Source organism: Mustela nigripes, chromosome 1 (assembly GCF_022355385.1).
Source record: "Mustela nigripes isolate SB6536 chromosome 1, MUSNIG.SB6536, whole genome shotgun sequence".
Lineage (NCBI taxonomy): Eukaryota > Metazoa > Chordata > Mammalia > Carnivora > Mustelidae > Mustela > Mustela nigripes.
In genome coordinates this window covers 6,294,250-6,318,680 of record NC_081557.1, presented here as the reverse complement: position 1 = coordinate 6,318,680, position 24,431 = coordinate 6,294,250, and the positions used below count along the sequence as shown (strand labels likewise).

General features: G+C 59.2%; 4 protein-coding genes across 16 annotated transcripts in view; 2 read left to right on the top strand and 2 right to left on the bottom strand.

The window, feature by feature from the left end:
• Position 1: 1 nt before the first annotated feature.
• On the bottom strand, positions 2–5,473 carry CFL1 (cofilin 1). Of its 2 annotated transcripts, none has more exons than XM_059401522.1 (5): positions 5,445–5,473; positions 3,438–3,648; positions 1,011–1,318; positions 714–790; positions 2–497 (listed from the first exon to the last, which is right to left on the bottom strand). In XM_059401522.1, the coding sequence occupies exons 1-5, from the start codon at positions 5,456–5,458 to the stop codon at positions 385–387; spliced, it is 723 nt and encodes a 240-aa protein (XP_059257505.1). In that variant the 5' UTR covers positions 5,459–5,473; the 3' UTR covers positions 2–384. The 2 variants fall into 2 exon arrangements, with proteins under 2 accessions (XP_059257505.1, XP_059257501.1); XM_059401518.1 differs by lacking the exon at positions 5,445–5,473 and adding an exon at positions 3,859–3,902.
• On the top strand, positions 4,358–14,019 carry MUS81 (MUS81 structure-specific endonuclease subunit). 12 transcript variants are annotated; one of them, XM_059401417.1, is made up of 17 exons: positions 4,358–4,644; positions 5,990–6,182; positions 6,311–6,440; positions 6,671–6,753; positions 7,297–7,395; positions 7,544–7,612; positions 7,777–7,862; positions 8,382–8,537; positions 8,728–8,823; positions 8,921–9,042; positions 9,144–9,241; positions 9,782–9,898; positions 9,997–10,092; positions 10,270–10,398; positions 10,473–10,576; positions 11,059–11,142; positions 11,230–11,411. In XM_059401417.1, the coding sequence occupies exons 2-17, from the start codon at positions 6,048–6,050 to the stop codon at positions 11,294–11,296; spliced, it is 1,671 nt and encodes a 556-aa protein (XP_059257400.1). In that variant the 5' UTR covers positions 4,358–4,644; positions 5,990–6,047; the 3' UTR covers positions 11,297–11,411. The 12 variants fall into 12 exon arrangements, 8 of the variants coding, with proteins under 8 accessions (XP_059257400.1, XP_059257452.1, XP_059257434.1 ...); XM_059401425.1 differs by lacking the exon at positions 4,358–4,644 and having other exon boundaries at positions 5,797–6,182; positions 8,397–8,537; XM_059401461.1 differs by lacking the exon at positions 4,358–4,644 and having other exon boundaries at positions 5,797–6,182; positions 11,096–11,142.
• Positions 12,081–18,175, bottom strand: EFEMP2 (EGF containing fibulin extracellular matrix protein 2). The gene is made up of 11 exons (XM_059401500.1): positions 18,027–18,175; positions 17,577–17,694; positions 17,300–17,348; positions 16,527–16,733; positions 15,934–16,056; positions 15,616–15,732; positions 15,344–15,463; positions 13,945–14,064; positions 13,730–13,856; positions 13,275–13,470; positions 12,081–12,385 (listed from the first exon to the last, which is right to left on the bottom strand). Exons 2-11 carry the CDS (start codon positions 17,685–17,687, stop codon positions 12,224–12,226), a joined length of 1,332 nt encoding a protein of 443 aa, XP_059257483.1. The 5' UTR covers positions 17,688–17,694; positions 18,027–18,175; the 3' UTR covers positions 12,081–12,223.
• A 2,928-nt stretch (positions 18,176–21,103) lies between these two features.
• The window catches only part of CTSW (cathepsin W), a 4,259-nt gene continuing 931 nt past the window's right edge, over positions 21,104–24,431 (top strand). The window contains exons 1-7 of the mRNA XM_059401358.1: positions 21,104–21,886; positions 22,184–22,268; positions 23,137–23,250; positions 23,636–23,793; positions 23,902–23,998; positions 24,077–24,157; positions 24,257–24,382. Coding sequence (XP_059257341.1) covers positions 21,788–21,886; positions 22,184–22,268; positions 23,137–23,250; positions 23,636–23,793; positions 23,902–23,998; positions 24,077–24,157; positions 24,257–24,382 — 760 coding nt within the window. The 5' untranslated portion in view covers positions 21,104–21,787. The remainder of the gene's footprint in view (positions 21,887–22,183; positions 22,269–23,136; positions 23,251–23,635; positions 23,794–23,901; positions 23,999–24,076; positions 24,158–24,256; positions 24,383–24,431) is intronic.

Below are 24,431 nucleotides of genomic sequence, written 5' to 3'. Positions count from 1 at the left end.
CTAAACAGACAAGCACGGAGTCACTATTGCGGTTAGAAGTTGGCAGCATGGGAAAAGGGAGGAACAGGTGGGGAATTGGGGTGTCGTTAAAAAAAATACAGGCCCCCCCCAAACTGGGGTGCCTGGGGGGAACTTGGTCTGCTTCAACCCAAGAGGAATCAGAAGATCAAAAGCGGTTTGGGAAGGCCAGAACCGTCAGGGAATAGAGGGAAGAGGAAGGTCCAGGGGGTGAGGGGGGCTGTTTGGCAACTGGGGTGAAGGGATTGCCCTCCCCCTGCTGGGATCCCCCCAGCCCCTCCGGTCTGGCAGGAAGGGGGCAGACTGCAACCCCCATGGGCAGGGTCTGGGGCTGCCAGATGCTCCAGGCAGGGGGCTGGAGGGGGCTCACAAAGGCTTGCCCTCCAGGGAGATGACGGCACTGCCCCCCAGTTTCTCTGCCAGGGTGCAGCGGTCCTTGACCTCCTCGTAGCAGTTTGCTTGTAATTCATGCTTGATCCCTGTGAGGAAGAAAGGGAGCATCTGTGAGCAGGATGCGTTGGGGGAGGGGAAGTTGGGGCTGGGAAGGAGCCAATCAGAACAGATGGAAGGGACAAGGTTACCTTCCAGCAGGCAGGGAAGAGGAGGGGAGAGGCATCTCATATACCATGCCTTTCACCCTGCTCTGCAGCCAAAGCCTGGATGAAAAGATACATGGCATCCATGCTGGCCCTTACCCGTCAGCTTTTTCTTGATGGCATCCTTGGAGCTGGCATAAATCATTTTGCTCTTGAGGGGTGCAGACTCAGGTGCCCTGGAGGGAAACAACAGAGAATATGCAACAAACTTCTCTCTCCAAGTCTGGAAGTACCCTCAAGTGAGAGGGGACTTCAAGCACTCGGGCTTTGCTCAAGTTCCCTACTGACCAGTGTTTGTTCCAAGCCCCCCCAACACACAGAGGTCCCCATGCTGAGAAAGCAGGGTGAGCCAGAGCTAGGGAGGCCACAGAAAGAAGCGCCTGCAGGGAAGCTCACCAGAAGATAAACACCAGGTCCTCCTTCTTGCTCTCCTTGGTCTCATAGGTTGCGTCGTAGAGGGCATAGCGGCAGTCCTTGTCTGGCAGCATCTTGACAAAGGTGGCGTACGGGTCATCTACAGTCTGGCCCACATCACCCACCAGGATCTCCTTGCCCTCCTCCAAGATGATGTTCTTCTTGTCCTCGCTCAGGCAGAAGAGCACCGCCTTCTTGCGCTTCTTCACTTCCTCTGGTGTCGAGGACTTGCGCACCTTCATGTCATTGAACACTTTGATGACGCCATCAGAGACCGCCACGCCGGAGGCCTAGGGGATGAGCCACATACACTTCAGAAAGTAAAGACTTTGGGGGGCACCTGGGTGGCTCAGTGGGTTAAAGCCTCTGCCTTCAGCTCAGGTCATGATCCCAGAGTCCTGGGATGGAGCCCAGCATCCCACTTCCTGCTCAGCAGGGAGCCTGCTTCCCTTCCTCTACCTGCCTCTCTGCCTACTTGTGATCTCCGTCAAGTAAATAAATAAAATCTTAAAAAAAAAAAAAAAAAAAAAGGAAAGACTTTGGGACTCCCCCTAAAAAGATCTTAAGATCTCCTTTGCAATCTTGAGAGATCTACCTCAGATACCAACAAGTCCTCAACTAAGAGATCATTACTCCTTCCCAAGACAAGTATCACAAAGCCACCGTCCAAGGACCAAATGAGACAACAGAACGGCAGCCCTACAAGAAACCTTTTATCATCTAATTCAACATCACTCCTCCTCACCCAACATCTTATAGTCCAGAAACCAAGAACCTGTAAGCAGCAGAACCTCGGCTTTGACGTGAGCCCAGAATTAAAAGAATCTACAGGCTCCTTTCTTACAGTACTCCATCTCAGCTTTTCGATAATAGTCCTGACTCAAAACTTCACAGACAGGAAAGGGAGACCCAGGCACCCAGGTTAGAGCCACCTCTTCTGGAGAGAGAACGAGGACCCCCCAACAATGGTAGACAGGACACCAATGAGTTTAACAGTTCTCGTTAAGTCCATCAGAACTAGTAGTGCAGTTGTTCACAAACCATCCTCTTTGCTGGGATCATCTTCAACCAAAGCAAGAATCACAGTCCCTAATTAAAACACTAACCCATTAACTCCCCGTCCTCCGGGGAAAATGTAGGACCCGAAGATCGCTTGACATAAGTTAGCAGGTCAAAACCAAATACCCGCGGTCCCCAAGAGCTCTTTAAACGTCTACTCTGGGTCGTGTTGGGGGGGGGGGGCACCCTAGCCTGGAGGGGGGCTGCTGTCCACAGTGAAATCTGCTGCGCCCCCCGCGCCCGGAACTGCAGAGGAAGCCGGCCACGTGACCAGCCGCTTCCGGAGTAGGCGGGGAAAAGCGCTGGCCCGGCCAGGCCCCCTCCGGGAGAAAGCAGTACCCGAAGGCAGGAGCACCCCCAGGGCCTCAACCCCGAGGAATCGCCTTTTCCGACAGGCCTATCAGCCCCCTCCGCAGCCGGCCGGAGCCTGGACAAGTTACACAACCTTCAGTTCTCGTAGCCCTGGGGCCGAACACAGGGGGCGGGGTGGTTTCCGGGCGGTGCCTGCCTGGGTCACTTCCCTAAACTCGGCTCCACCCTCAGGCCCCATCCGGGAAAGACGAAGGCCCCGCTTGTCCAGGGCTTCGGGCCCAGCGGCGGGGCCTGAGCGTGTGCGCACGCGCCGGCGGACCGTGCCGTTCCAGCCTCTGCCGAATGTACAGAGCGGAGAACCCAGATGGCTTTGTGGGCTCCCACGCAGGGCCGTGATCTCCGCGGTGCAAACCCGTGGCTCCGGGTCGCGCGGCGCAAACCCCTAATCCCCAGCGTCAGCACCCGGACCCCTCCGCCCCCGCATCCCCTTGGCCCTCCGCCCCCGCCCCTCCTGGGCGCAGACATCCCTGCCACCTGCTCTCTACAGACCCGCCAGCCGAGGGAGGGTGACGCGGAGACAGGAACAGCCCTTGGGTGGGGCGCGCGCGCCGAGACCGCTCGCGCGCTTTTCCTTCGCCGCCCCCGGGCCGGGTTCCGACGTCGCGTGCTCCCGTCGAACGCGCGACCCCGTGAACCGACTTGGTTCAGCGCGCGCCAGCGGCTGCTCCGCGAGGGGCGGGCGCGCGCGCGCGCCGCGGAACCCCCTCCCCCACAGCCGGTGTCCGCGCGGGCGCAGCAGAGCGGTGGGGGAGGGGAAGGGAGTCCAGGGGGCGCGCGAACGACGGCCGAGCCAGCCCTCCCCAGCGTCCGCGGGCGCGCACGCGCGTCCCAACACCGCCCGCCCCTCAGCCCGAGACCCTCATCCCGCCCGGGGCGCTGGGGGGAGGGGGTGCCGACGTCGCTCCACCGTTCCCTCCCCCGCGCGCGGACGACCGATTCGCAGCCGCCTCCCCTCAGTCGCCATGGCCTGCTGCTCACCATGTTTCCGGAAGCGAAAAGGAGATAGCAAGGAGAGTCAGGAGAGATGAGAGCCGCTGCAGCTGCTGCCGGGATCCGACTGAACGCGGCCTCTCCCGGCCCCTTCCGTTTAGTATGAGCCGCACAATGAGGGGCGGGGCGGGCTTCCGGCGCTCCCCCCACGGGCCGACGGGAAATGAAGTCCGAGGGTCCTGCGCCGTCCTCGGGCTCACTGGGTAAGAGAGTCTTTTTCGCCAGCCGGCCTCCCAGCGCCACATTACATGCTGGGAAACGTAGTCCGAGACCGCCGAGAGGGACTGGGGTTATGGCACGGAGAGCGCGCCCATTGGTCGAATTTTCCAAGAAACGCTCCGCTGAGCAAAGGCCCCCCGCGCTAGGTAATGTGACCCGAAAATGAGCTCTCGACCCCGCCGCTCGTTACCTGCGGCGGAACTGTTTCCTAAAATCCATCTTGGCAGGTTATGGTCTGAAATTTTCTAAATTGAAGCAACTGTTTATTGGCCTGGAATCCTGTCCTAGATACAGCAAGGAGAATCGCAAGTGTAAAGCGTCGTCAACCTCCATATGCACCTTTTATATGCAAACCCACTGGTCTCCTGAGAAAAGGCCATATGCAACTTAAATAAAATTAGAATAAGAGAAAACACACAAGAGAAAGGCTACAAGGAAGTCTTTGAAAATAGAGCTTTGTCCTTGTTTTAAAGACGTCTGGCAAGTTAACGAAACAAAGGGAGAAGGGCAGGGGATCGTGCGATCAATTTAAAGATCGTGTGCCTTTTACTAGAGAGAGTGAAAAGAAAACATATATTAAACCAGATTTGCATCACGTTCTCGAGTGGTAAGCTAGGCATACAGTTAACTTAAAACCCGGAAAAATTAAGACACAGCTCTGTATTAGCCTGAGTTTCAAAAAAAGAAACGGGTGGGGACTACGGGAAGTTTTCGTTGGCCTCGAACGACGACCTTAGGCCTTAGTCTTAGGCTCTGCGGAAAGACTACAGAGTGGCAAACAGGGTAACTAAGGGTATCGATCCCATCAGCAGAATAAAGAGTGTTAATGAAGAGCTGGAAGCCTGGTCTTCAAGACCGGGAGTGGGGCACCTCGCAGGGCATGCCGGGGATTGTAGTCAGGGACATCCCGCTGCACCGCCCACCAACCGAGTTCCCGGGAGCCCCAGGTGGAGGCCGCCGCCCGATCCCCAGCCCGGTAAGCGACCCTGCCAGAAAAGGAGACTGTCTCCACTTTTTTCAAGCCTCGGAGTTTCCAAGAGTAACGAGGAGGGGGACACAGACACTTCGGAGTTACCCTGGAGACACGCTCCCGCCCGCCCCTAGCCACGGGATGCCCTAGATGTCCTTATTAGGACAAGAGACTAGAGGGGGTGGGGCCAACCCGAACGCCCGACGGAGGCTCCTTATAAGGCAGCCTCGGGAGGGAGGCGAGAGTTCGGAGCTGGCTGGGAGGGTGGGGGGAGCCGGGTTCGCGGTTGGGCGGAGTCTGAAGGGGCGGGCCTGGGGCTGTGGTGCCCGCCTCTCCACTCCTCGAAGGCCTGACCCCAGCTCCTCGCGACTTCCGTAAAACAGCTGGGGGAGAACTTAACTCCCTGGAGAGATCCTCGAGCCGTACCTGTCCCTCAACTTGGGACCCTTCTGCATAATCCTAAACATAAACCTCCTTAAGGGTCTCCCGCCTCCAATGAGTCACAAAAATGACCTATGTGTTCTCCCTTTCAACCTTCGTTCTGGCTCTTACCTCCAGTCTGCTCCCCTGAATCTAACCACGTACCCATCTCGGGCCGCCCCCTTCCCCCGCCTTGAGGCCCAGCACCTCCTATATGTCCCCCTTCTACTTGTCCTCTGTTCCCCTCCGTCCTCCTAGCTTTGGCTTTCCCTGAATGTCCCCGACTTCGCTCCCCTCCTCCACTGCTAGATCTCCACGCCTCGCTCTCCCCACCCCCCCTGGGGATCTCGTTTTCTTCGGAGGGTCCTTAGCTCCTCCTACATTACCTTTGTATCTTCATCCCCAGTACTGCTTTCTGGATGTCCGTCCTATAAATATACCTGCACTCATTTGCACCCCGCCCCGGCCCCCACCTCTTGGGCTTTTCAGAAGCTCAGTCCCTCTCCAGCATCCCCGGCAAAGGTGGGACTGAAACTTGACAGCTTCAGGTTCCTCGGTGTTAAGCACCACCCCCAGCCAGCCCTCCCAGCCACACCGGGGCGCTGTCGGCCTTTCTGTCTCCGCACAAAGAGGACACCCCGCCCCCCCACCCCGCCACCCCAGCTCTCGGAACTGGGTTGGGAGGAAGGGGAGGGACAAGGCTGGGGGCGGGAGGGTATGGGTGGGGCCCGTCCTTTGACTGGTTTGGGACGGGAGGGGCGAGGGGGTGAAAGGCCGCAGAGAAAGCGCTGGGCACCGAGCGCTTAGAGTAGTGCGGGGGCGGGGAGGGCAGCAGGAGGCTCTTCTCTAGTTAGTGCCCCGCATGGGGCCACGTGATTGGAGAGGTCCCGCCCTCACCCTCCCGAGTCAGGTGTTCGAATCCCGTCTCCAGAACTGGCGGCGTCCCGGTCGGGTCTGCGCGAGGCGCCAGAGGACCCTCCCTGAGGCTCATGGCAGCGCCGGTCCGCTTGGGCCGGAAACGCCCGCTGCCCGTTTGCCCCAACCCGCTCTTCGTACGCTGGCTAACCGAATGGCGGGACGAGGCAGCCAGTAGGGGCCGCCGCACGCAATTCGTGTTTCAAAAGGTGGGTCCGGGCTCGAGGCGGACAGGTGCGGGCTGGTGCGGGCAGGTGCGGGCAGGTGCGGGCAGGTGCGGGCGGAGCCAGACAGCGAGGCCCGCCTTGACCCGGTACGGTACCCCTGCCCCGGCCAGGCGCTGCGCTCGCTCCGGCGGTACCCACTGCCTCTGCGCAGCGGCAAGGAAGCTAAGATCCTGCAGCACTTCGGAGACAGACTCTGCCATATGCTGGACCAGCGGCTGCAGCAGCACGAAGCATCCGGCGGTAAGCGCTAGAGTCAGGGCCGGTGGTCCCCTGAGCCTCCCCTAGGCGTAGGCTCCGTAACCACCTGGGTTAGCTTCAGGTTCTTCACTCCTGTCCAAGTTGCTGTTTGACCTCAGGTTAGTAGCTGGCTAGCAGAACCTCACCCCTCTCGCCTGCTACATGAGCTGGCAGCGTCCCAGACCTTCTCTCCTGCTGGGTTCCGTGGCATTGACTCTCTTCCGTTGCTGCAGGTGACCATGCCCCGACTTCATCTGGAGATAAGAGTCCAGCCCGGGAAGGACCCTTTGCCACAGTCCAGGATGCTTCCATGCCAGTGAGACGTGGGCAAGGGGAGTGAAAAGGAAAGTGGGAGCACCAGGAGTTAGATTGTCTGGCTGGGGGAACTTCAGGCCTGGGTCCACCTCTGTCACCAGTGATGCCTGGCCTTTGGCAAATGACTTACTCTGGTGCTTAGTTCTCTTCTCTGTAGCTGGAAATACTGAATGATAATAGAGTCAGGTGAGAGTTCCAGAATCAGACTATTTAGGCCAAGCCCAGTAAGTCATGACAATTGCTATTATTGGTTTTCTTGCCTTACCATCTCTGTTCCCCAGCCAATGGTAAAACTGAGGCTGGGTCAGACAGATTACACGCCCACCCCCCACCCCCCGCTCCAACCGTTCCACCATCTCATCCCAGCCTTACAAGTCCTCCCATCATCTGACCCAATTTCCAGACAGGGAAACTGAGGGGCAGCTGAGGGACTCATTCGGGGCCGTGTAGCCTGCTGAGACAGGCCTGAACCTCGGCCCTGCCAGGGATGCAGTCCACAATGGCTGATTGGTTTCCATGTTCAAAGCCACGGTGATTCTTTCAGCTTCCAGCCCAGCCCAAAGCAGGGGGCTCAGGCAGCTACTGGCCGGCTCGGCACTCAGGCGCCCGTGAGATCCTACTGCTGCTCTACAGGGATCTCCTGGTGAGCCCGTGGCTGGCCCGGGAGGCAGGAGCACCCAGGCACTGGGGCCTGAGGCTCCTGGAGGAGGTCGGCCCTAATACTGCACCTACCTATCTTAGCACCCTAGCGCCTAGCACTTATCTGGATTACATTTCTGCCTTGATTACAGAATCCTAGTGGCCACGGCTTCCTAGCCAAGGAGGAGCTGCTGCAGGGGTGTACCCAGAAAGCCCCCAGGGTGAGCCCTGAGCAGGGAAAGGATGGAGCTGAGTGGCAATGGGTTAGACCCTAAGCCCACCAGGGACTTCCCTTCTTGGGAGCAGGCGGTGGCTTGGGGCCCAGGGAGGTGGACTTATGGTACCGCCAGGAGCTTTCTAAGGGTCTCTCTTCCCCTATGGACAGGTGGCCCCTGGGAGTACTCGACCCTGGCCAGCCCTCCGCTCCCTCCTGCACAGAAACCTCGTTCTTAGGACACACCGGCCAGCCAGGTGGGGTCGACTACAGGGGGAGACAGGAGGTGTGTGTTGGGCGTGGGGTGGGGGGAACATGGATGAAGTTCTGAGCGGGGCACTGCCGTCACCCAGCAAATCGCAGGCCTTGTGCTGTTGAGTTGGGTGTGGGAAAGGAGGGCCTTACTTGCAGGAGCCCGTCTCGTGGGAGTACCAAGAGGACCCGAGAGACCAGGCACTAGGCAGCGGGGAGGAGAGGGTGCCACAGGTTTTACTGGAAGAGCGGAACGCCTTTGCTGAGGACCCAGCATTTGGACACGTCTTAGAATTTAGTGGGGGAGAGATGCAAGGCAGCACTCTGGAGAGGAGGGACAGGGTGTCTGAGATGTGCTTGTTGTAGACCGAGAGACGTCCCTGGGCAGGTCCCAAGAAGGCTATCTGAGGAATGAGAACACAGCCCGGGGAGTGACTTGCTTGGGCAGGGGTCGCCAGGGCTGGTGGGACCAGCCAGGCTGGGGGCAGGCAGGAGGACGGGCCAGGTGTGAGTGAAGAAGGCAGATCTGTGTTCATCAGGTACTCGCTGACGGCGGAGGGTCTGGAGCTCGCCCGGAAGCTGGCTGAGTCAGAGGGCCTGAGCTCACTGGACAGTCCTATCAGGCCAGAGGAGCCCCCTGGGGAGGAGCCAGAAGTGCCAGGAACGGCCTCTGCTGAACTGTGAGGAGGAGGGGGAAGGGGGGGGGCCCTAGGGGGCGGCAGAGTCTCCCAGAAACAAGGCCAGCCCTCTCCCCATCATCTCCAGCTGAGCTGCCGCACCCACTTGGTTGCGGGGGGTGGCGGTGTGGGGGGGCTGCCTGGCGCCGGTGTCCTGGCCTCAGGCACGCCGACGCCCCCCTCCCCCTTGTAGTGGCGCCAGTGAAGGGAGTGTCCAGCAGCCACCCCTGGAGCTTGAGCCTGGAGAGTACAGGGTGCTGTTGTGTGTGGACACCGGCGAAGCCAAGGGGTGAGGGGGCTGGGGGCGGAGGAGCAAAGGAGGCGATGCTGGGGGAGCGGGTGGCAGGGGCCCGCCCTAATCTAGGCCGCCTGTCTCACAACTCCAGGGCGGGGCACAGGCCACAGCTGCTCCTCGAGCTACAGCGTCTGCGTGTGCCCTACATGGTGCGCAAGCTGCACGTCGGGGACTTCGTGTGGGTGGCTCAAGAGACCAGGCCCAGAGACCCAGGTAGGGGTGTGGACCGAAGGGCAGGTATCCAAGGCAGGGCCCTGAGGGGTCGGGGTGTGCGGGGATATGAGCCTCCGGAACCCTTCTTGGTCTCCTGGCAGCAAGACCCGGGGAGCTCGTCCTGGACCACATCGTGGAGCGCAAGCGGCTGGATGACTTGTGTAACAGCATCATTGATGGCCGCTTCCGTGAGCAGAAGGTTCCTAGAACGGCCTCGCCGTGCCCCCCATTCCCTCTCGGCTCCAGGGCCCCTCCGAAGCCCAGGGGTGTCTGGCTTCAAGGCAGAGCTCCCATAGCCATTACCCCCATTAGAGATGCACCCAGCCAGCTCCAAGATCAGAGCTCTCGGGCCCCTGTGGGCACACAGTAGGGGCGCAGGGTGACTGGGCTGGACTGAGGGACATATTCCAGAGCCCTTGGGCGGCCAGCGCCCACGGTCCAGGATAAACAAGACCCAGACCTCCAGGAGTGGAAGCAAAGCGGCTCAGTCTGGGTACTGGCTGCTGGGCTGGTCGCACAGAGAGGCCGTGTGTGGACCGAGAGCGTGCGAGAATGCCCGTCATTCAGAGATGATGGGAGGCTCTTCCTGACAACGGTAACAGCGTGAGCAAAGGTGGAGGCCCCGAGACAGGCAGAAAAGCTAGGGAAGACAAAGAGGTGGACTGGTGACGATTTTGAGTGTGACATGATTGACAGCTGGCACCTGACCCGCCCCCCCCCATCTTGTCTCCCTCCCCAGTTCCGGTTAAAGCGCTGTGGCCTGGGCCACCGAGTGTACCTGGTAGAGGAGTATGGCTCGGCGGGCCACCTCAGCCTTCCCGAGAGCACACTGCTGCAGGCTGTCACCAACACTCAGGTGAGCCCGGAGGGCCAGGCCAGGTTGGCGGGGACCCCATAGTCCGCGGCTCCAGCAGGGAAGCCCCTTCCTCTCCTGGGTGGGCTCCTCTCTTCCAGGTCATCGATGGCTTCTTTGTGAAGCGCACAGCAGACCTCAAGGAATCGGCTGCCTACCTGGCCCTGTTGACCCGGGGCCTCCAGAGACTGTACCAGGTGAGCGGTTGCCCCTGTCCCTGTCCCCCCAAGTACTTGGGCCCTGGGCTCCCCTGAGGAAGTGAAGTGAGCAAGATGCCTGGTGTTCGGGCTGGCCCATTGAGGCCTAGGATTGGGCAAGGACTGGCCGGGGGGGTCCCCTAGAGCTGGCCGGGCCTCACTTCCCTCTCCCCTCAGGGCCGTACCCTCAGCAGTCGCCCCTGGGGAGCCTCCGAGGCCTCTGAATCAAGGCCGGGGCCCTCCCCAAATCCTCTGTGCTCACTCCTCACCTTCAGTGACTTCAACGCAGGTGCCATCAAGAACAAGGTACTGCCTCGGCCCACTCCTCCTCATGTGGCCCAGCCCCAGGCCACTCCTGACACGGTCCTCCCCGCTCCTAGGCGCAGTCTGTGCGCGAGGTCTTCGCCCGGCAGCTGATGCAGGTGCGCGGAGTGAGTGGGGAGAAGGCGGCAGCCATAGTGGACAAGTACAGCACCCCCGCCAGGTAGGCCCCCCGCAGAGCTCGTGGGGGGCGGGGGTCCTCCACCCCTGCCCTACCTGGCTCTACCCGTGCCTCGTGGCGGGGTCTGGCTGTGCCAGGGCTGGACAGACCCAGAGAGGGACAGACCCAACTGAGTTCCCGGAGATCAGGTGGTAAGGCAGACTGAACCCGCTAGGACCAGACCATATCCCAGGCCCCTAGGGGAGGCTCCAGGAGGGATGGACACCTTCTGCCGGGTGCAGCAGAGGCGGCTTCTAGAGGAGGGGTTTGGGCCATGAAGATGGGGCCAAGTGAGAACATTTGCAGCTCCATGAAGGGAGGGTGAGCTGGACGGAAGAGGGCCTTGAATGCCAGACTCAGGAAGTATGGCAGCAGTCCCGACTCCTTCTGTCTGGCTCCCACGATGGTGGCCTAGCTGCCCGGAGCAGGCCATCTCTCCCCTATTGTCAAGCTTTAGAAACTCAAACACCCAACCCCACCCCCAGCCTATTGGCCGCCTATGACGCCTGTGCCACCCCCAAGGAACAGGAGATGCTGCTGAGCACCATCAAGTGTGGCCAACTGCAGAGGTGACAGCAAGGAAAAGAACCCGGGGGAGGGGTTAGGGCTGGGGTGCTCTGGCCCATGGCCTGACCATCCCCTGCTTCTTTGTGCAGGAATCTGGGGCCTGCTCTGAGCAGGACCTTGTCCCAGCTCTATTGCTGCTACGGCCCCCTCACCTGAGCTATGCCACGAGGTCGACTCTGCCTGCCCACGCACACCCCCCCCCCACCTTCACAGGCTAGCCAGCTTTTTAATCCGAATCTGTTTGGCCACAATAAAAATATAAGTATTTGCAGCTTTCTGTATTATGGAGATGATGCTGGGCCCCACAGGCCTCGTGAAGTATCCAGGCAGGAACTGGGGAGACCAGCAGGTCCACTGGTTTTTAAACTGAGCTCCTTGGGACCCTGGGGTTCCCTGGGGGAGCACTAAGACTACCAGGGAGATGGAGTCAGTGAGGCGTTGCAACTTTGAATCTAGTTTATGTCGGTCAGAGTTCCCCGATCAAATAACATTTCCTTCAATAACAGGTTCTGTATTTTGGAAAAGAAATGTCTGGAAAGTGCTCATGGCCTAACTGCCTCATTTTATGGATTGGAAAACTGAGGCACCGGAAGCTACTAGGGTTTAGCCAAATTGATAGTTTGAGGCCATGCTGGGAGTAAAACCCAAGGCCTCCATTGTCTACAGTGGGGTTTCCCAGGTCCCCCTCAAACCAGTCAAACCCCAATTCCTGGGCTGGGTCCTGAAGTCTGCAGCCTTATTACCTCCCTTCTCACAATGTGCATGGTCGGCCAATCCCGGCCTTGGGGATGCAGTTCCCAGCTCCTATCTGTGGGGCCCCCTGAGCCTGAACAGAGACATTCCCCCCTGCTTTGGGTGACTGGCCCGCCTCCCACAGCCGGGCCCCTTCCCCCATCCGGGGTTCACTATGGTGTTCCCCACCCACCTCAGCCACCAGGACTCCTTCTTTCTCCCTTTATTGCCTTTCTCTTTCTACTCTTCACAACAGCATCTGCCCTTGCAGCGAGCACAGACATCTCTGAGCCCCAGGCTCTCCGGCTGCAGGAAGCCTCTCCCTCCCTGAGGGTCCCCCCCACCCACTCCTCAGAAAGTGTAGGCCCCCACGAAGACGGTGAGTCTCAGTACAGAACTGGCCCGGTAGCTCATGAGGGAGTTCATGGTGACCATCTCGAGGTCCAGCACGTACTCCCGGGGGCCCGTCACAGGCCGGGCGAGGACCAGCATGGCGCTGACATTGTTGATTTGCTGCAGGGCACAGTGGGTGGGGGGGACATGTAGATCACGTCAATCTACACGCCTGTCCTGGCATCACCTCCCTGCCCCATATCTTGAACCCACAAGCAGATGGCTGTGAAGGAGAGAGCCGGTCAGGCCGTGATCTCAGGCTCCCATCCGGCTCTGTGATACCCATGACATCTTGGCTCTGGTGCACCCAGGCTCCCACCCTCAGAAATCTCCCACTGGTGCTCTTCCCGCCCTTTCCATCTAGTTCTTTTGTCTGACCAAAGCCAAGGCCAGATGAAAGACTCTTGGGAGTGATGGGGCCTTTGGTGACCTGGAGCAGGCGACTTCCCTTCAGAGCGTCCAGTTTCATAAAGAGAAAACAAGGACTGATACCAGATAAACCCTCAGACCCCTCTCATTGTGAATCAGGCCTGGACCCCTCCTGCCTAACAGTTCCACCAGCAGCCAGCTGGGTTCTTGGACCCCAGACCCCACATCAACCCCTGCTGCCTCTCTCTCCAAGGCCCAGCTCCATTTGCTTGCCTTCCCCAGACACTGCTTTGTCTGTTACTTGGACAGGCATGTGCCTTGTCCCAATGGCATGTCCCATGCCAGTGCCTTGTTCTAAGGGTGAAGAAATTGAGGTCACATAGAGAAACCAGTGCAGGGACTCAAACCCCAGTGTCCAAGTGTCTGGTCAGAACTGCATTTAACAACCTGTAGTTTGTACTGAGGGAATTTAGAATACCCCTACCTTTCTACAGAAATTCCACCTCCTGGGGGGATGTGGGGGCTTTGAGAGAAGAGGCGGGGCATGGTGCTATAGCGGACTCTTTCACTTAAGGTTGCCTGGAATTCAGTTTTGGATTATGCATGTTAGTTGATGGGTGCCGTTAGGGGAAAGCCTTACCCTAATGTAGAAGTCCCCCTGCGAGTTTCCTGCACGGATCTGAAAGGCATTGTAGGCACCAGGGTAGACAGAGGTCGCTTGGATCTGGAACACATCCGCGGGCACACTGCGCTCCGAGGTGATGCTCATGTAGCGGTGCACGATGGAGGAGGGCTGCTCCCGGCACAGAGGGTTGGAGGCCGGACAGAGGCAGCGACTAGAGGCCCCAAAATGGGGACACGAATGAGGTCCCAGCCCATATCCCAAATCTGGTCCCACCCTACAAACAGGGATCCCCCAAAGGATCCTCCCACTCTTGTCAGAACAGTTTGCATGGTTTACTCATGAAGAACTACAATTCCCATAGACCCCTGAGGCACCAGCCAGGCCAAACGGTGGCCTGTCTGCCGCAGAGCCCTCTGGGCGTTGCAGTTTTCAAAGCGGGGCGGGGGGTGTCTGGCATCGCAATGACTCACTTGTCAGACACCTGGACGTAGGGCTCCACGCAGCGGTTGGTGTCCACGCAGCGGTAACCCCCGTGAAAGTTGACACAGGTTTGGGCCTCAGAGCACTGGTGTGCACCCGACTCACACTCATCAATGTCTGTGTCCGGGGAAAGGGGGCTGGAACCCAGATGTCGGGCCAGCAGCCCCTGATACCACCCTACCCGCCCCACTAGGGCCACCCATACCTTGGCAGAGGCGCGTGGCCAGCAGCTGATAGCCCTGCGGGCAGTGGCAGGAGAAGCGGCCAGGCTCATTGACACAGCGGTACTGGCAGAGGTAACTGGAGTAACTGCACTCATCGATATCTGAGGGACAGTGTGGATGAGGGCTCTGGACCAAGGGCAGTCCTCCCCGTTCAGTCCCACCAAGGTTTATACAGAGAGCCCGGCCCTGTGTTGGGCTCGGTATGGAAAGACGGAGGGGTGGTGAGACAAAACCTTCAAAGCTCAGTACGGGGACAGAGGAGCCAAAGAAGGCTCTGCCCAGACTGCCCGGCTCCCAGAGCTCTTTGCCCCAGCACTGCCGGTCAGTCCTGAATGGAAGCACTAGAGGCTTGGCTTTAAGTCCTGACCGAGTCTGGGGAACCTCAATGTCCCTGTCAATAAAATGAGTGGGTTAGACTGGATGTGCCTTGAGGGCCCAGCCTGTGACAGTTTCCAGTAACTTGCCAAATTCCTGCAACCCACAACCAGCCTAAGCACACAGTCCCTCCCACCCACCACGAGCTCACAGGCAGGAACCACGGGTCCTGTTCTGGGTCCCCTCATGCGGCCTAGCACCGAGCCAGGCACCAGTGGGGCCCATACAGCAGCAAAGCATAACATAAACAGGGTACCTGGATGGCTGACAAGGACTGAGGAGTCCAGAGAGGACCCCTGGTGCCACCTCACCCTAGCTGTGTGACCTTGGCCGAGTCATTTAACTTCTCTTCATTGAAGGACTTTATACTTATGATTTTTTTTAGCAACCCTCCCCCCAAACCTCGGGGGAGACACTACTGTCCTCGTTTTGCCGAGGAAGGAAAAACTCATACTTTCATCATAGGATCACTGGCAGGATTAAACAAGGCCAAGTATGTAAGGGAAATGGGCTGCACATGGAAGGTTCTCAACAAATGGTAGTTCACTTTAAAACATTGTGGCTTGGGGCCTGATGAAGCCTGTCTTGTTATGTCCCGCCTCATCCTCAAGACAACCCACTTCACAGAAAAAAAATAGGCTCAAAAGAGTGGCGGACCCTAGTCCAGGATATGAATGCGTGTCCACTTGACTCCCAAAGAGGGGAGCACCCACATCCTTTGTCAGCCTCCCCACTGAGCTCCCGTGCTCCCTCGTGCTCCTCCCCACCCCGTGCCTTCCCCCCCACCCCCCCCCCCCCCCACAAGGCTGGGAGTTCTGGTAGGCCGGTGTGCATGTACCGGCCAATCAGCCAGGCACAGAATACAGAGGAGGTATGTGGGTGTGGAAGAGACAGGACAGGGAGGTATCAAATGGAGGGCTGTGAAGCAGGAAAAGAAACACAGCACGACACGGCCTGGGAGCCCCATGGAGGAACCCCACGGAGGACGGTGCGGGGAGCTCTCACCATTGCAGGAGAAGCCGTCCCTATGTAGCTCATAGCCCTGGTTGCAGCGACACAGGAAGGTCCCATAGGAATTGAAGCAGCGTTGCTCACACGGAGCCCCCATGTCACACTCGTTCACATCTGGGGGTTCAGGGGCAAAAAAAACCAGGAGGGGTGGAAGCCAAGGAGCTGCCCAGAGTGCCCACTTTCCCCAGGCTGGTCAGAAAGAGAGCTCCGGCGCCCCCGCCCCGCCCGGCCCAGGGATGGAGGAGCCTAGCCTGGCCCAGCCTCACCTACACAGGAGCGGTTGTTGGGTCCCAGCTGGAAGCCCGGCTCGCACTGGCAGCGGAAGGAGCCGGGCAGGTTGACGCAGCGGTGCTGGCAGTAGCGGTAGCGGCACTCGTCTATATCTAGGAGGGAGGTCGGGGGAGGGGGCAGAGGGCACCGGGCAGCCAGGACTCACCCAGTCCCGTGACCAGTGATGGGAAGGCAGAGATGGCAGGGGATGAGGGCCAAGCCTGACGGTGGGGCGGCGCAGGGGGTCTGGTGCTAGTGTGAGAGCTGGGCCAAGGGCATGGGGTAGGGACTAGAGATGCTCTTTCCGGACTCACCCACACATTCAGGCCCAATCTTGCGGTAGCCGTCGGGGCAGGTGCACTGGTAGGAGCCGGGCAGGTTATGGCAATCCTGGCTGGGGCGGCAGTCGTGCAAAGCCTGGGCACACTCGTCCACGTCTGTAGGAGACACCACTCAGCCCCTGCCCAGGAGCCCGTGCACCACCCAACATGACAGACACCTCCTCACGGGGAGGACACAGATTGGGGACCGTCCGTCAGCCTGGGAGCCACCAGGAGAGGATCCTGCCCGGACTCCCAGGAGTGCTGACTCCAGGGCCTTCCTCCAAGGCTCATGGCAGCCGGGGACGGGGTCCAGATCAGGAAGAGGGGTAGGGAGCAGAAGCTGAGGAGGACAGCTCTGGCAGTGGGTCTCCAGCAACTGAGAAGGGGGCTCCAGGTGCTCGCTGGAGCAATGGGACAGGAGCTGGGATCACCGGTGGCAGGCCGCACATGAAGTGAGGATCCGGAGGGCAATCCGGTTAGCCCCTGCCCGTGAGCAAGGGAGCAACTGTGGTCTGAGTCGTTAAGATGCAGTGATGCTTGGTGGGAGGACTGAAAGCCCTGGAGCCAAGGGGACCCTCACTCACCCACACAGCGCTCTTGCTCATCAGGTTCGTAGCCTGGTAGGCAGGGGTTGGGGTGTTCAGCGGGAGGCACTGGTGGTGGCGGTCCCTCGCCATGCAGGTCATTGATGACGGCAGCTGAGCGGGGCAGGCACAAGTAGCCCCCATAGTGGTTGATGCATTTCATCTCCCCCTTGCAGGCCTCAGGGATGGTCAGGCACTCGTTGACATCTGCAGAGAGGGGCCTGCTGGGTACAGCCAGTCTCTCGGGCTGGCTGCGAAGTGGGTGGCAGGCAGGAGCCCAGCTCGGCCTTCTATAAGCTGTGTGGCCCAGGCAAGGCCTTTCCTCTCTCAGCTGAGGTAGTCTGCTCAGGACCCCTCCCCGAGGCCTGCTTGCTCCCATAGGCACCCCCATACTCTTGTCCCTAAGAGGGTCTCTACTCCTCCCCAAAGCCCTGGCCCTGGCTCAGCCCGAGTGACATGCAGGCCTCTTTACCCCCACCCCACAGACACTGCCCTCCCAGGACATGATAGGAAAGTAGTCAGAGGTATCCAAGACCCAGCGTCTCTGGCCAACTGAGGGGTGGGGGCAGGGTGTCCTGGGTTTCTCGGAGAGGGAGGGGCCTACATGGCTTCTCCACTTCTAGCTGAGCTGGCCCCCAGAGAATCAGTGCTGGCCTCTGCCAAGCCAAGCTGGGCAGAGGACAGGTCAGGGCTCCCAGATGCGGTTCTTGGAACTAAGGTGCCAATCCCTTTCCCAGTTCCTGGTGGTGGGTCAGTCCCCCAAACGTACTCACCCCGGCAGTGCTGGCTGTCGGGGTCCCACTCATAGCCATCTGTGCATTCCTACAAAGGGACCAGAGATGACCAGCAGATATCCCCAGTCCCCTTCAAATGATCGGGCCAGGATCAAGGGCCTGAGCCTGGACACCCTCCCAGCCTGCTTCAAACAATGGCCCTCAGCCGATTCACCAAGCAGGGGAGGGGAGTCTTCCCCGGCAGTAACCACCCCGGGATCCTGGTCTCTGTGGCCCTACCCAGCCCATCCCAGGCCAGCGGCCCCACTGTCCCCACCGTGTAGCTGTCGGGCTCCTCCGAATCCTGGGGAGACGCTGCCCCCAAAAGCAGCAGCAACAGCGCCCAGAGCAGTAGAGACCCGGGGAGGCAGGAGGCGAAGGGGAGCATCCTGGGGCTGGGAGGTGGTGGTGGTGGAGGAGTAGTGGGGGAAGGGGGGGTCAGGGCGCTTCTGCCACGCACCTCCCCCACATTCCCCGTACCAGGACTCAGAACCCTGGCCCCAGCCGCCTCCCGCTCGGGACCGGGCTTGGGGTCCCTGAGCTTCCCAGGGCCAAGGGCCCACTCCTCCCGCAGGCCGGGAATCGGGGCCCACCCGTCCCGAGCCGCCCCGCCCCCGCCCGGTCCCCCAGTGGCGCCGGCCGAGGAGCGCGGGCCTCTCGGCTCTGCGCTGACGCCGACTCCACCGAGACTGCCGCTCGCGCCCTCCCCACACGGACCGCCACTCACTTGAGCCCGCGACGCCCCCGCGGCCCGCGTCTCCGGCGGCTCGGTGGTTCGGGCAGTGCCTGCGGACAGACGGACGGGCGGACGGCGCAGCTCCCTGGACGCGCGGCCCCAGGAAGCGCCCCCCGCCCGTCCGCCCGCCCGCCCGCCCGCCGCGGCGCGGCCCACCCCGGCGCCTCCGCCCGCCCCTCGGCGGATTCCTGAGCCCGCGCCAGGGGGAGGGACCCCGACCCCCCGCTTCTCCGCCCCCGGCCAGCCGCAGGCCCCCACCCGGTCCCCCGCGGCGCTGCCCGGAGCCGCCTCCCGGCGCAGGGCCAGGGTCCCCCTAGCTCCCCATCCTGGGGGTATGGCCTTGATGCCAGGGCCCCAGACTCATCTGCGAGCCTCTAGGCCCTCACTTTGCGCACCCCACTCTATCATCCTGCGCACCTGGACCCAACCTATTCTGGGCTCCTAGAATTCCACCCTGGGCAACCACGTGTTAATGCTGGGGCCTCCACACACTCGGCGCCTCCCAGAATGTCATCCTGGGCACTTGGACCCCACCTAATCCTGGGGCTTCCAGATCCTCGCCCTCCGCCCCCCACAATTTTATTCTGCGCACCGGGACGGTCACTCTGGGACTATCGAAATTTCATTCAGGGTCCCCACACCCTCGCCCGAGACAAGACGCTCCCAGGCCCAAAACTGTCCAACTCTCTCCCTTCTCGCCTCCATCCCTAGGGCTGTCAGCCAGGTGGTCCCTTCACTGGAAGACGGGCTTCCTCCCAACAGTCGGTCCGCGAAACTACAACAGTTTGGGAACGGGGTCCGCAGTTCCCTTTTGGCCCAGAATGAATGGAAGCCCCGGAGAAGGCAGGCAGGGCTGAGCTTGCGCGTACAGGACGCCAGGGTCGGGTGCCAGTGCCCTACCCGCCCTCCTCCCAAACGGGTCCCCACCCCCACCCCCCAACCTCGGGGTGTCTGCCTTCTCTCTCACGCAGAAGGCGCGCCTTTCGGGGAGGAGTTTGGGCGGAGTTGGCTCCCAGGAAGGGGCGGGGCCTCTCCCTGCCCACGTCTCAGGGCGGGGCCAGACGGGAAAGGGCCGCGGGTCCCGGGATCTCCTGCCTGAGGGCAGACGAAGTGCGGGAACTGCTGAGCGGTCTCTTCCGTTTCCCATCCTTGTTTATCTTCACGGTCGCCCCCAGGGCAGCTCCACCCAGGGAGAGGGTGTACTGCTGGGGGCACATGGGTCCTAAGGTCTAGCCCTTGGGGTTCAAGGTAAATCGGAGAGTGCACGCCCCTCCCTCCCCAGATCCTGGGGGCCAGGGGGACTAGGGTGCTAAAAAATAATAGCTCTTTAAAACCAAAAAGATAGTCAATAACAAGTGTTGGCGAGGATATGGCGAAATTGGAGCCCTAGTACACTGTGGGTGGGAATAGTCCTCTTTGAAACAGTTTAGCAGGACCTCAAAATGTTACCGTACATGACCCAGAAATTTCACTCTTCTTTATATACCCAAGGGAAATGAAAACATATGTCCACTGGAAAAGATCCATATACATCATTCATAGCAACACTGTTCGTAAGAAGCAAAATGTAGAAACAATCTAATGTCCATTAATTGATGAATGGATAAAAATATGGCAATGTGATGGAATATTATTCAGCCATAAAAAGGAATGAAGTACTGATGTGTGCCTAAATGAGGATGAATCTTGAAAACATTACCCTAGGTGGAAGAAGCCAGACACAAACAACGTCATATTCCACTTATAGGACACATCTAGAATAGACAAACCTAGGAGACCAATTAGATTAGTGTTTGCCAGGGGAAGGGGGGGGACTAGAGGGCGGCTCCCAATGGACATGGGGTTTCTTGTAGAGTGATGAAAATACTCTGAAATCAGATGGTGGTGAGGATTGTCCAGTTGTGCAAATACACTAAAACTACTGAATTGTATCAAGTTTTTTTTTTTTTTTTAATTTACTTAAGTTATCTCACATGGGGCTCAAACTCACAACCTCAAGATCACAATTGTGTGCTCTTTGAGCTCCAGTGAATTGCATACTTTTGTTTTTTTTAAGAGATTTTATTTATTTACTTGAGAGAGAGAAGGGAGAGGGTCAGAGGGAGAAGCAGACTCCCTGCTGAGCAGGGAGCCCGATGTGGGACTCCATCCTGGGACTCCAGGATCATGACCTGAGCTGAAGGTGGTTGCTTTACCAGCTGAGCCACCCAGGCGCCCGAATTGTATACTTTTAAAAGGCTGAATTTTATGTCCTGTAAATTATGTTCCAATAAAGCTGTTAATTTAAAAAAATATAGTAAAAATAATAGTTCTTGGTTGTCAAGGTGTAACCTTCCCAGGTACCAGCATGCATCTCATGAAATCCTCCTGCCAAGCCAGGGAAGGGGTGCTGTTATCACCCTGTTTCATGGGTGAAAGAGGCTGAGATTTGTCCAGGAACAGCCAGAGTGCTAAGGACAGGACCTGAACTCAAGTCACTCTGCTTCCAAGACTCCCCGGGCTCTCTGCCCAGGACCCACCATTTGAATACCTCTTCTGTGTCAGCCGGGGTCAAAGGTGCCCACAGTCGTTCCTCGCCAAAGGAACTGTTGCCACTTAGAGATGAGGTGGTGAGGCCCGGAGGGGAATGACTGGGTACACAGTTGGCAACTCCATTTTTGAGTCTTGGCACTGTCAGGCAGGAGTACGCCCACCACTTGGCATTGCCTCCTTGCAGTGCTCCCCCTGACCTCCAGGACCTTGACTTTCCCTGTCCTCATCCCTTCTGCACTCAGTCTGGCCCCTCAGGCCCACCCGACCCCCTCACCCCCATTGCCATACTGTGAGAAGAACGAGGAACAGGACGAGGCGGTGGCTGGCACTCACTGTGCCCCAGACCCTGAACTTTCCTACTGAAAACCCGTGACAACCCAGGCACCTGGGTGGTTCAGATAGTTAAGCATCTGCCTTTGGCTCAGGTCATGATCCCAGGATCGAGTCTCATGCTGTCTCCTAGCTCAGCGGGGAGCCTGCTTCTCCTTTTCTCTCTGCCCCCGGCTCCCCCTACTTGTGCTGTCAAATAAATAAAAAAATCACAAAAAAAAAAACCCTAAACAAAACAAAACAACCATGACAACCAATTGTGAGGTCTACAAACACACATCAAGGCTGCTCCGGACTCAGGGCTGGCCTGGGTGCTGTGGACGCAGGTGCGTCAGATGCGTCTACTGTGGCTGAGACGCAGAAACCAAGTGGGCAGAGGCACAGAAGGGGCTCGAGGGGCCGCAGGTTCCACCAGAGGACAGGGAGCAGGGTAGGCTTCTTGGAGGATGACCCTTGAACTGATTAGGAGTGCTTCCCCCAGGGGGCAATGACAACCCTTCAGCCCCACCCAGGGTTAGAGGCCTGAGGGCCCCCATAGCCCCTGGACTTCACGACACTGACAGCCACACATGGCAACTGCTCACTTTGGATCTGTCTATTCCTGTTTCCTTAAGGACTGACTGATTCATCTCGGTATCCCTAGACTTGCCCAGGTCAGGGCGGGCAGACGGGCTCTGCTGACTGAAGAACAAGGCATAGTGGGCAACAGGTGGGCTGAGGGCGGTAGAGGACAAAAGCCTAAAGGCCGGAGGCAGATCTTGTGATCCAGGGGTCCACCTCCCTCTCGCAACCTGGTTTCTCCGTGGCGGTTTCTCCAGCTCCGCCCTCTCAGCCCCTCCAGCTTGGTTAGCACAGCTTCCTGCTCCCCGCACTCTCTCGCCTACAGCACAATGGCCTACACCATGGCACCAACCGTCTACCTCTCCTGTCTCCTGGCCCTGTTGGTGGCAGGCCTGGCTCAACACATCAAGGACTCCCTCTGGCAGAAGGTAAGTGCCACTCTCCATGCTTCCTATGCTCCTCCCTCTGCAAGGCTCCCACCTGGGGCTCACCCTCTCAGAAACAACTGGCTTTATTCCCATTTCTCAGAAAGAGCAACTGAGGCTGGAGAGGGGACTGACATGATGCCATGGGGCCCGAGCTAACACAGGGGGACAGAGCAGGCTGAGCAACTGGTCCCCTAGCCCGAGCCCTGAAAGGCTGGAAGGCAAGGTCTGGTTCCAGCAATGACTCCTCCACCTGCTCTCTACCAACCACCCCACACCGTCCCCTTGGTTCCTTCTCAGGACCTAGATCCCAACATGCTGAAGCTGGAACAGGTCTTCGAGTTGTTCCGCGCCCAGTACAACCGGAGTTACTCAAACCCCAAAGGTATCCCGGGGCATGTACTTGCCCAGTTTACCCCCTCCCCTTCTCCCATTTAATAGATGAGGAAACCAAGATTCAGGGTGGGGAATGGGCTGGGCCAAAGCCATTCAGCAAGACAACTGGCAGGGCTAGGGGTATCCTCCCTGGTTTCCTAAATGCACAGAGGGCCATGATCATTCTTTGCTATGAAGTTGGAGGGCAGGAAGCACCTGCTGGGGTCTACCCCAGTCCCAGAGAATCGCCCACTTCCACAGCCATTTTCTTGTCACTCCACGCAGCAGGCCAACTACCGTCTACTCATGAGTTCATTCAGAAACACCAAAGATACTCCTCTTGTCCTCAAGCTGGGGACTCACTCTCCATATCCATGAGGTCCCAGCCCTGCTCCTGCCTTCTGGGTCTCATATTCATGGTGGTGGTGGTTTGTGGGGGGGTCTGGGCGGAAGTTCCAGCCCAGGCTGCCCATGCCATGGACCCATAACCCCCTCTCCTTCCCCACCTTCATCAAGTTCCAGCTCAGACCCTGCCGTCAGAGGTGTGGGGCAGGTGTGGGAGGGGGCAGAGGACGACCTGGCAGGAAGCCAGTCTGACCACCTTTCCCTTCTGAGTCACTCTGCCTTCAGACCCTTTACTTGTCTTCCATGTGGGTGGGCAAAGATGTCCCCTTAACTGCCTCTGGGGAAAACCCAACCCTAGAGGGGCTGAGGAGCCACTTCCTTGGCCCAGTTGTCTGCAGCGGGGCCTGCAGTGGCCACAAGAAAGGAGCCAGTGTTCACCTGGGTGGGTGTGAGTGGGAGGGTGCTCAGCCAGCAGCCACTTCCTGCCTCTGGGGGCTTGGGAGGCTGCCGAGAACCATCACCTTTTGCTCCAGAGTATGCTCATCGCCTGGAGATCTTTGCACACAACCTGGCCCAGGCTCAGAAGATGGAGGTAGAAGACTTGGCCACGGCCGAGTTCGGGATGACTCCATTCAGTGACCTCACAGGTATTGGATGCTTCCTGGACCCTAGGTGGTAGGTGGGTAGGCAGAGACTTCTCCGGGGATACTGGCTGATGCACAGGGCTGAACTTCAGCTTTCACTTCCCAGAGAGAGGGACTCTGAGGACCAGAGGCCTGCTGGCTTGCCCCAAATCACAAAAGCAGGGTCTGAGTCCTAGTCCAGCTCAGGGTGGAGGCAGCAAGTGCTGGGGGATGTGTCCCAGGGAGAAACTTGGCTTCTCTCTGGGCCTTGATACCCTCTTAGGCGCCTGCCTCCCTGGGTGTTATGGGGACTCAAATAACCCCGAGTGTGGATGGCTGGAGCGGGAAAGGCACCGTATGGGGGAAAGGGGTCAACACTGTGACCCTGGTGGCCCTGTCCAACCCCCAGAGGAGGAGTTTGAGCAGCTCCATGGGCACCAGAAGATAACACCTGGAGAGACTCCTGCTGTGGGCAGAAAAGTGGGGTCTGAAGTGGTGATGGAGTCCGTACCCCCTAGCTGCGACTGGCGCAAGTTGAAGGGCGTCAAGTCACCCATCAAGGAGCAGGTATCTACCCCCATCTGGCCCAGTCTAGCCTCTTTGGCACGGGAGCGGGGGGTTGCAGGGGTGAGGGGAGAGGCCCGGACACTTTCCCACTGGCCCCCTCCCGGCTAGGGAAACTGCAACTGCTGCTGGGCCATGGCCGCTGCGGGCAACATCGAGGCCCTGTGGAGCATCAGATACAACCAGTCTGTGCAGGTCTCCGTGCAGGGTATGGCTGAAAGAGGGGGGCATGTGATGGGGGGAGAATGGGGGTGCAGTGAGCCCACGCCATCCTGTCTTGCGCCAGAGCTGCTCGACTGCAACCGCTGTGGGGACGGCTGCAAGGGTGGCTTCGTCTGGGACGCGTTCGTAACGGTCCTCAACAACAGTGAGTGCCTCTCTAGGCAGCTTTTGGGGGCAGAGGTGGGGCTGGCGGGGGAGGGATGTTCAGGCCCTGAGCCTCCGCCCTGGCCTTGCTTATCTCCAGGTGGGCTGGCCAGCGAAAAGGACTACCCATTCCGGGGGAGCCTCAAACGCCATAAGTGTCTGGCCAGTAACTACAAGAAGGTGGCCTGGATCCAGGACTTCATCATGCTGCAGAACAATGAGCAGAGTGCGGGGGGGGGGGGGGGCGGGGGGGGGGGGGGGGAGGGGGGGGGGGG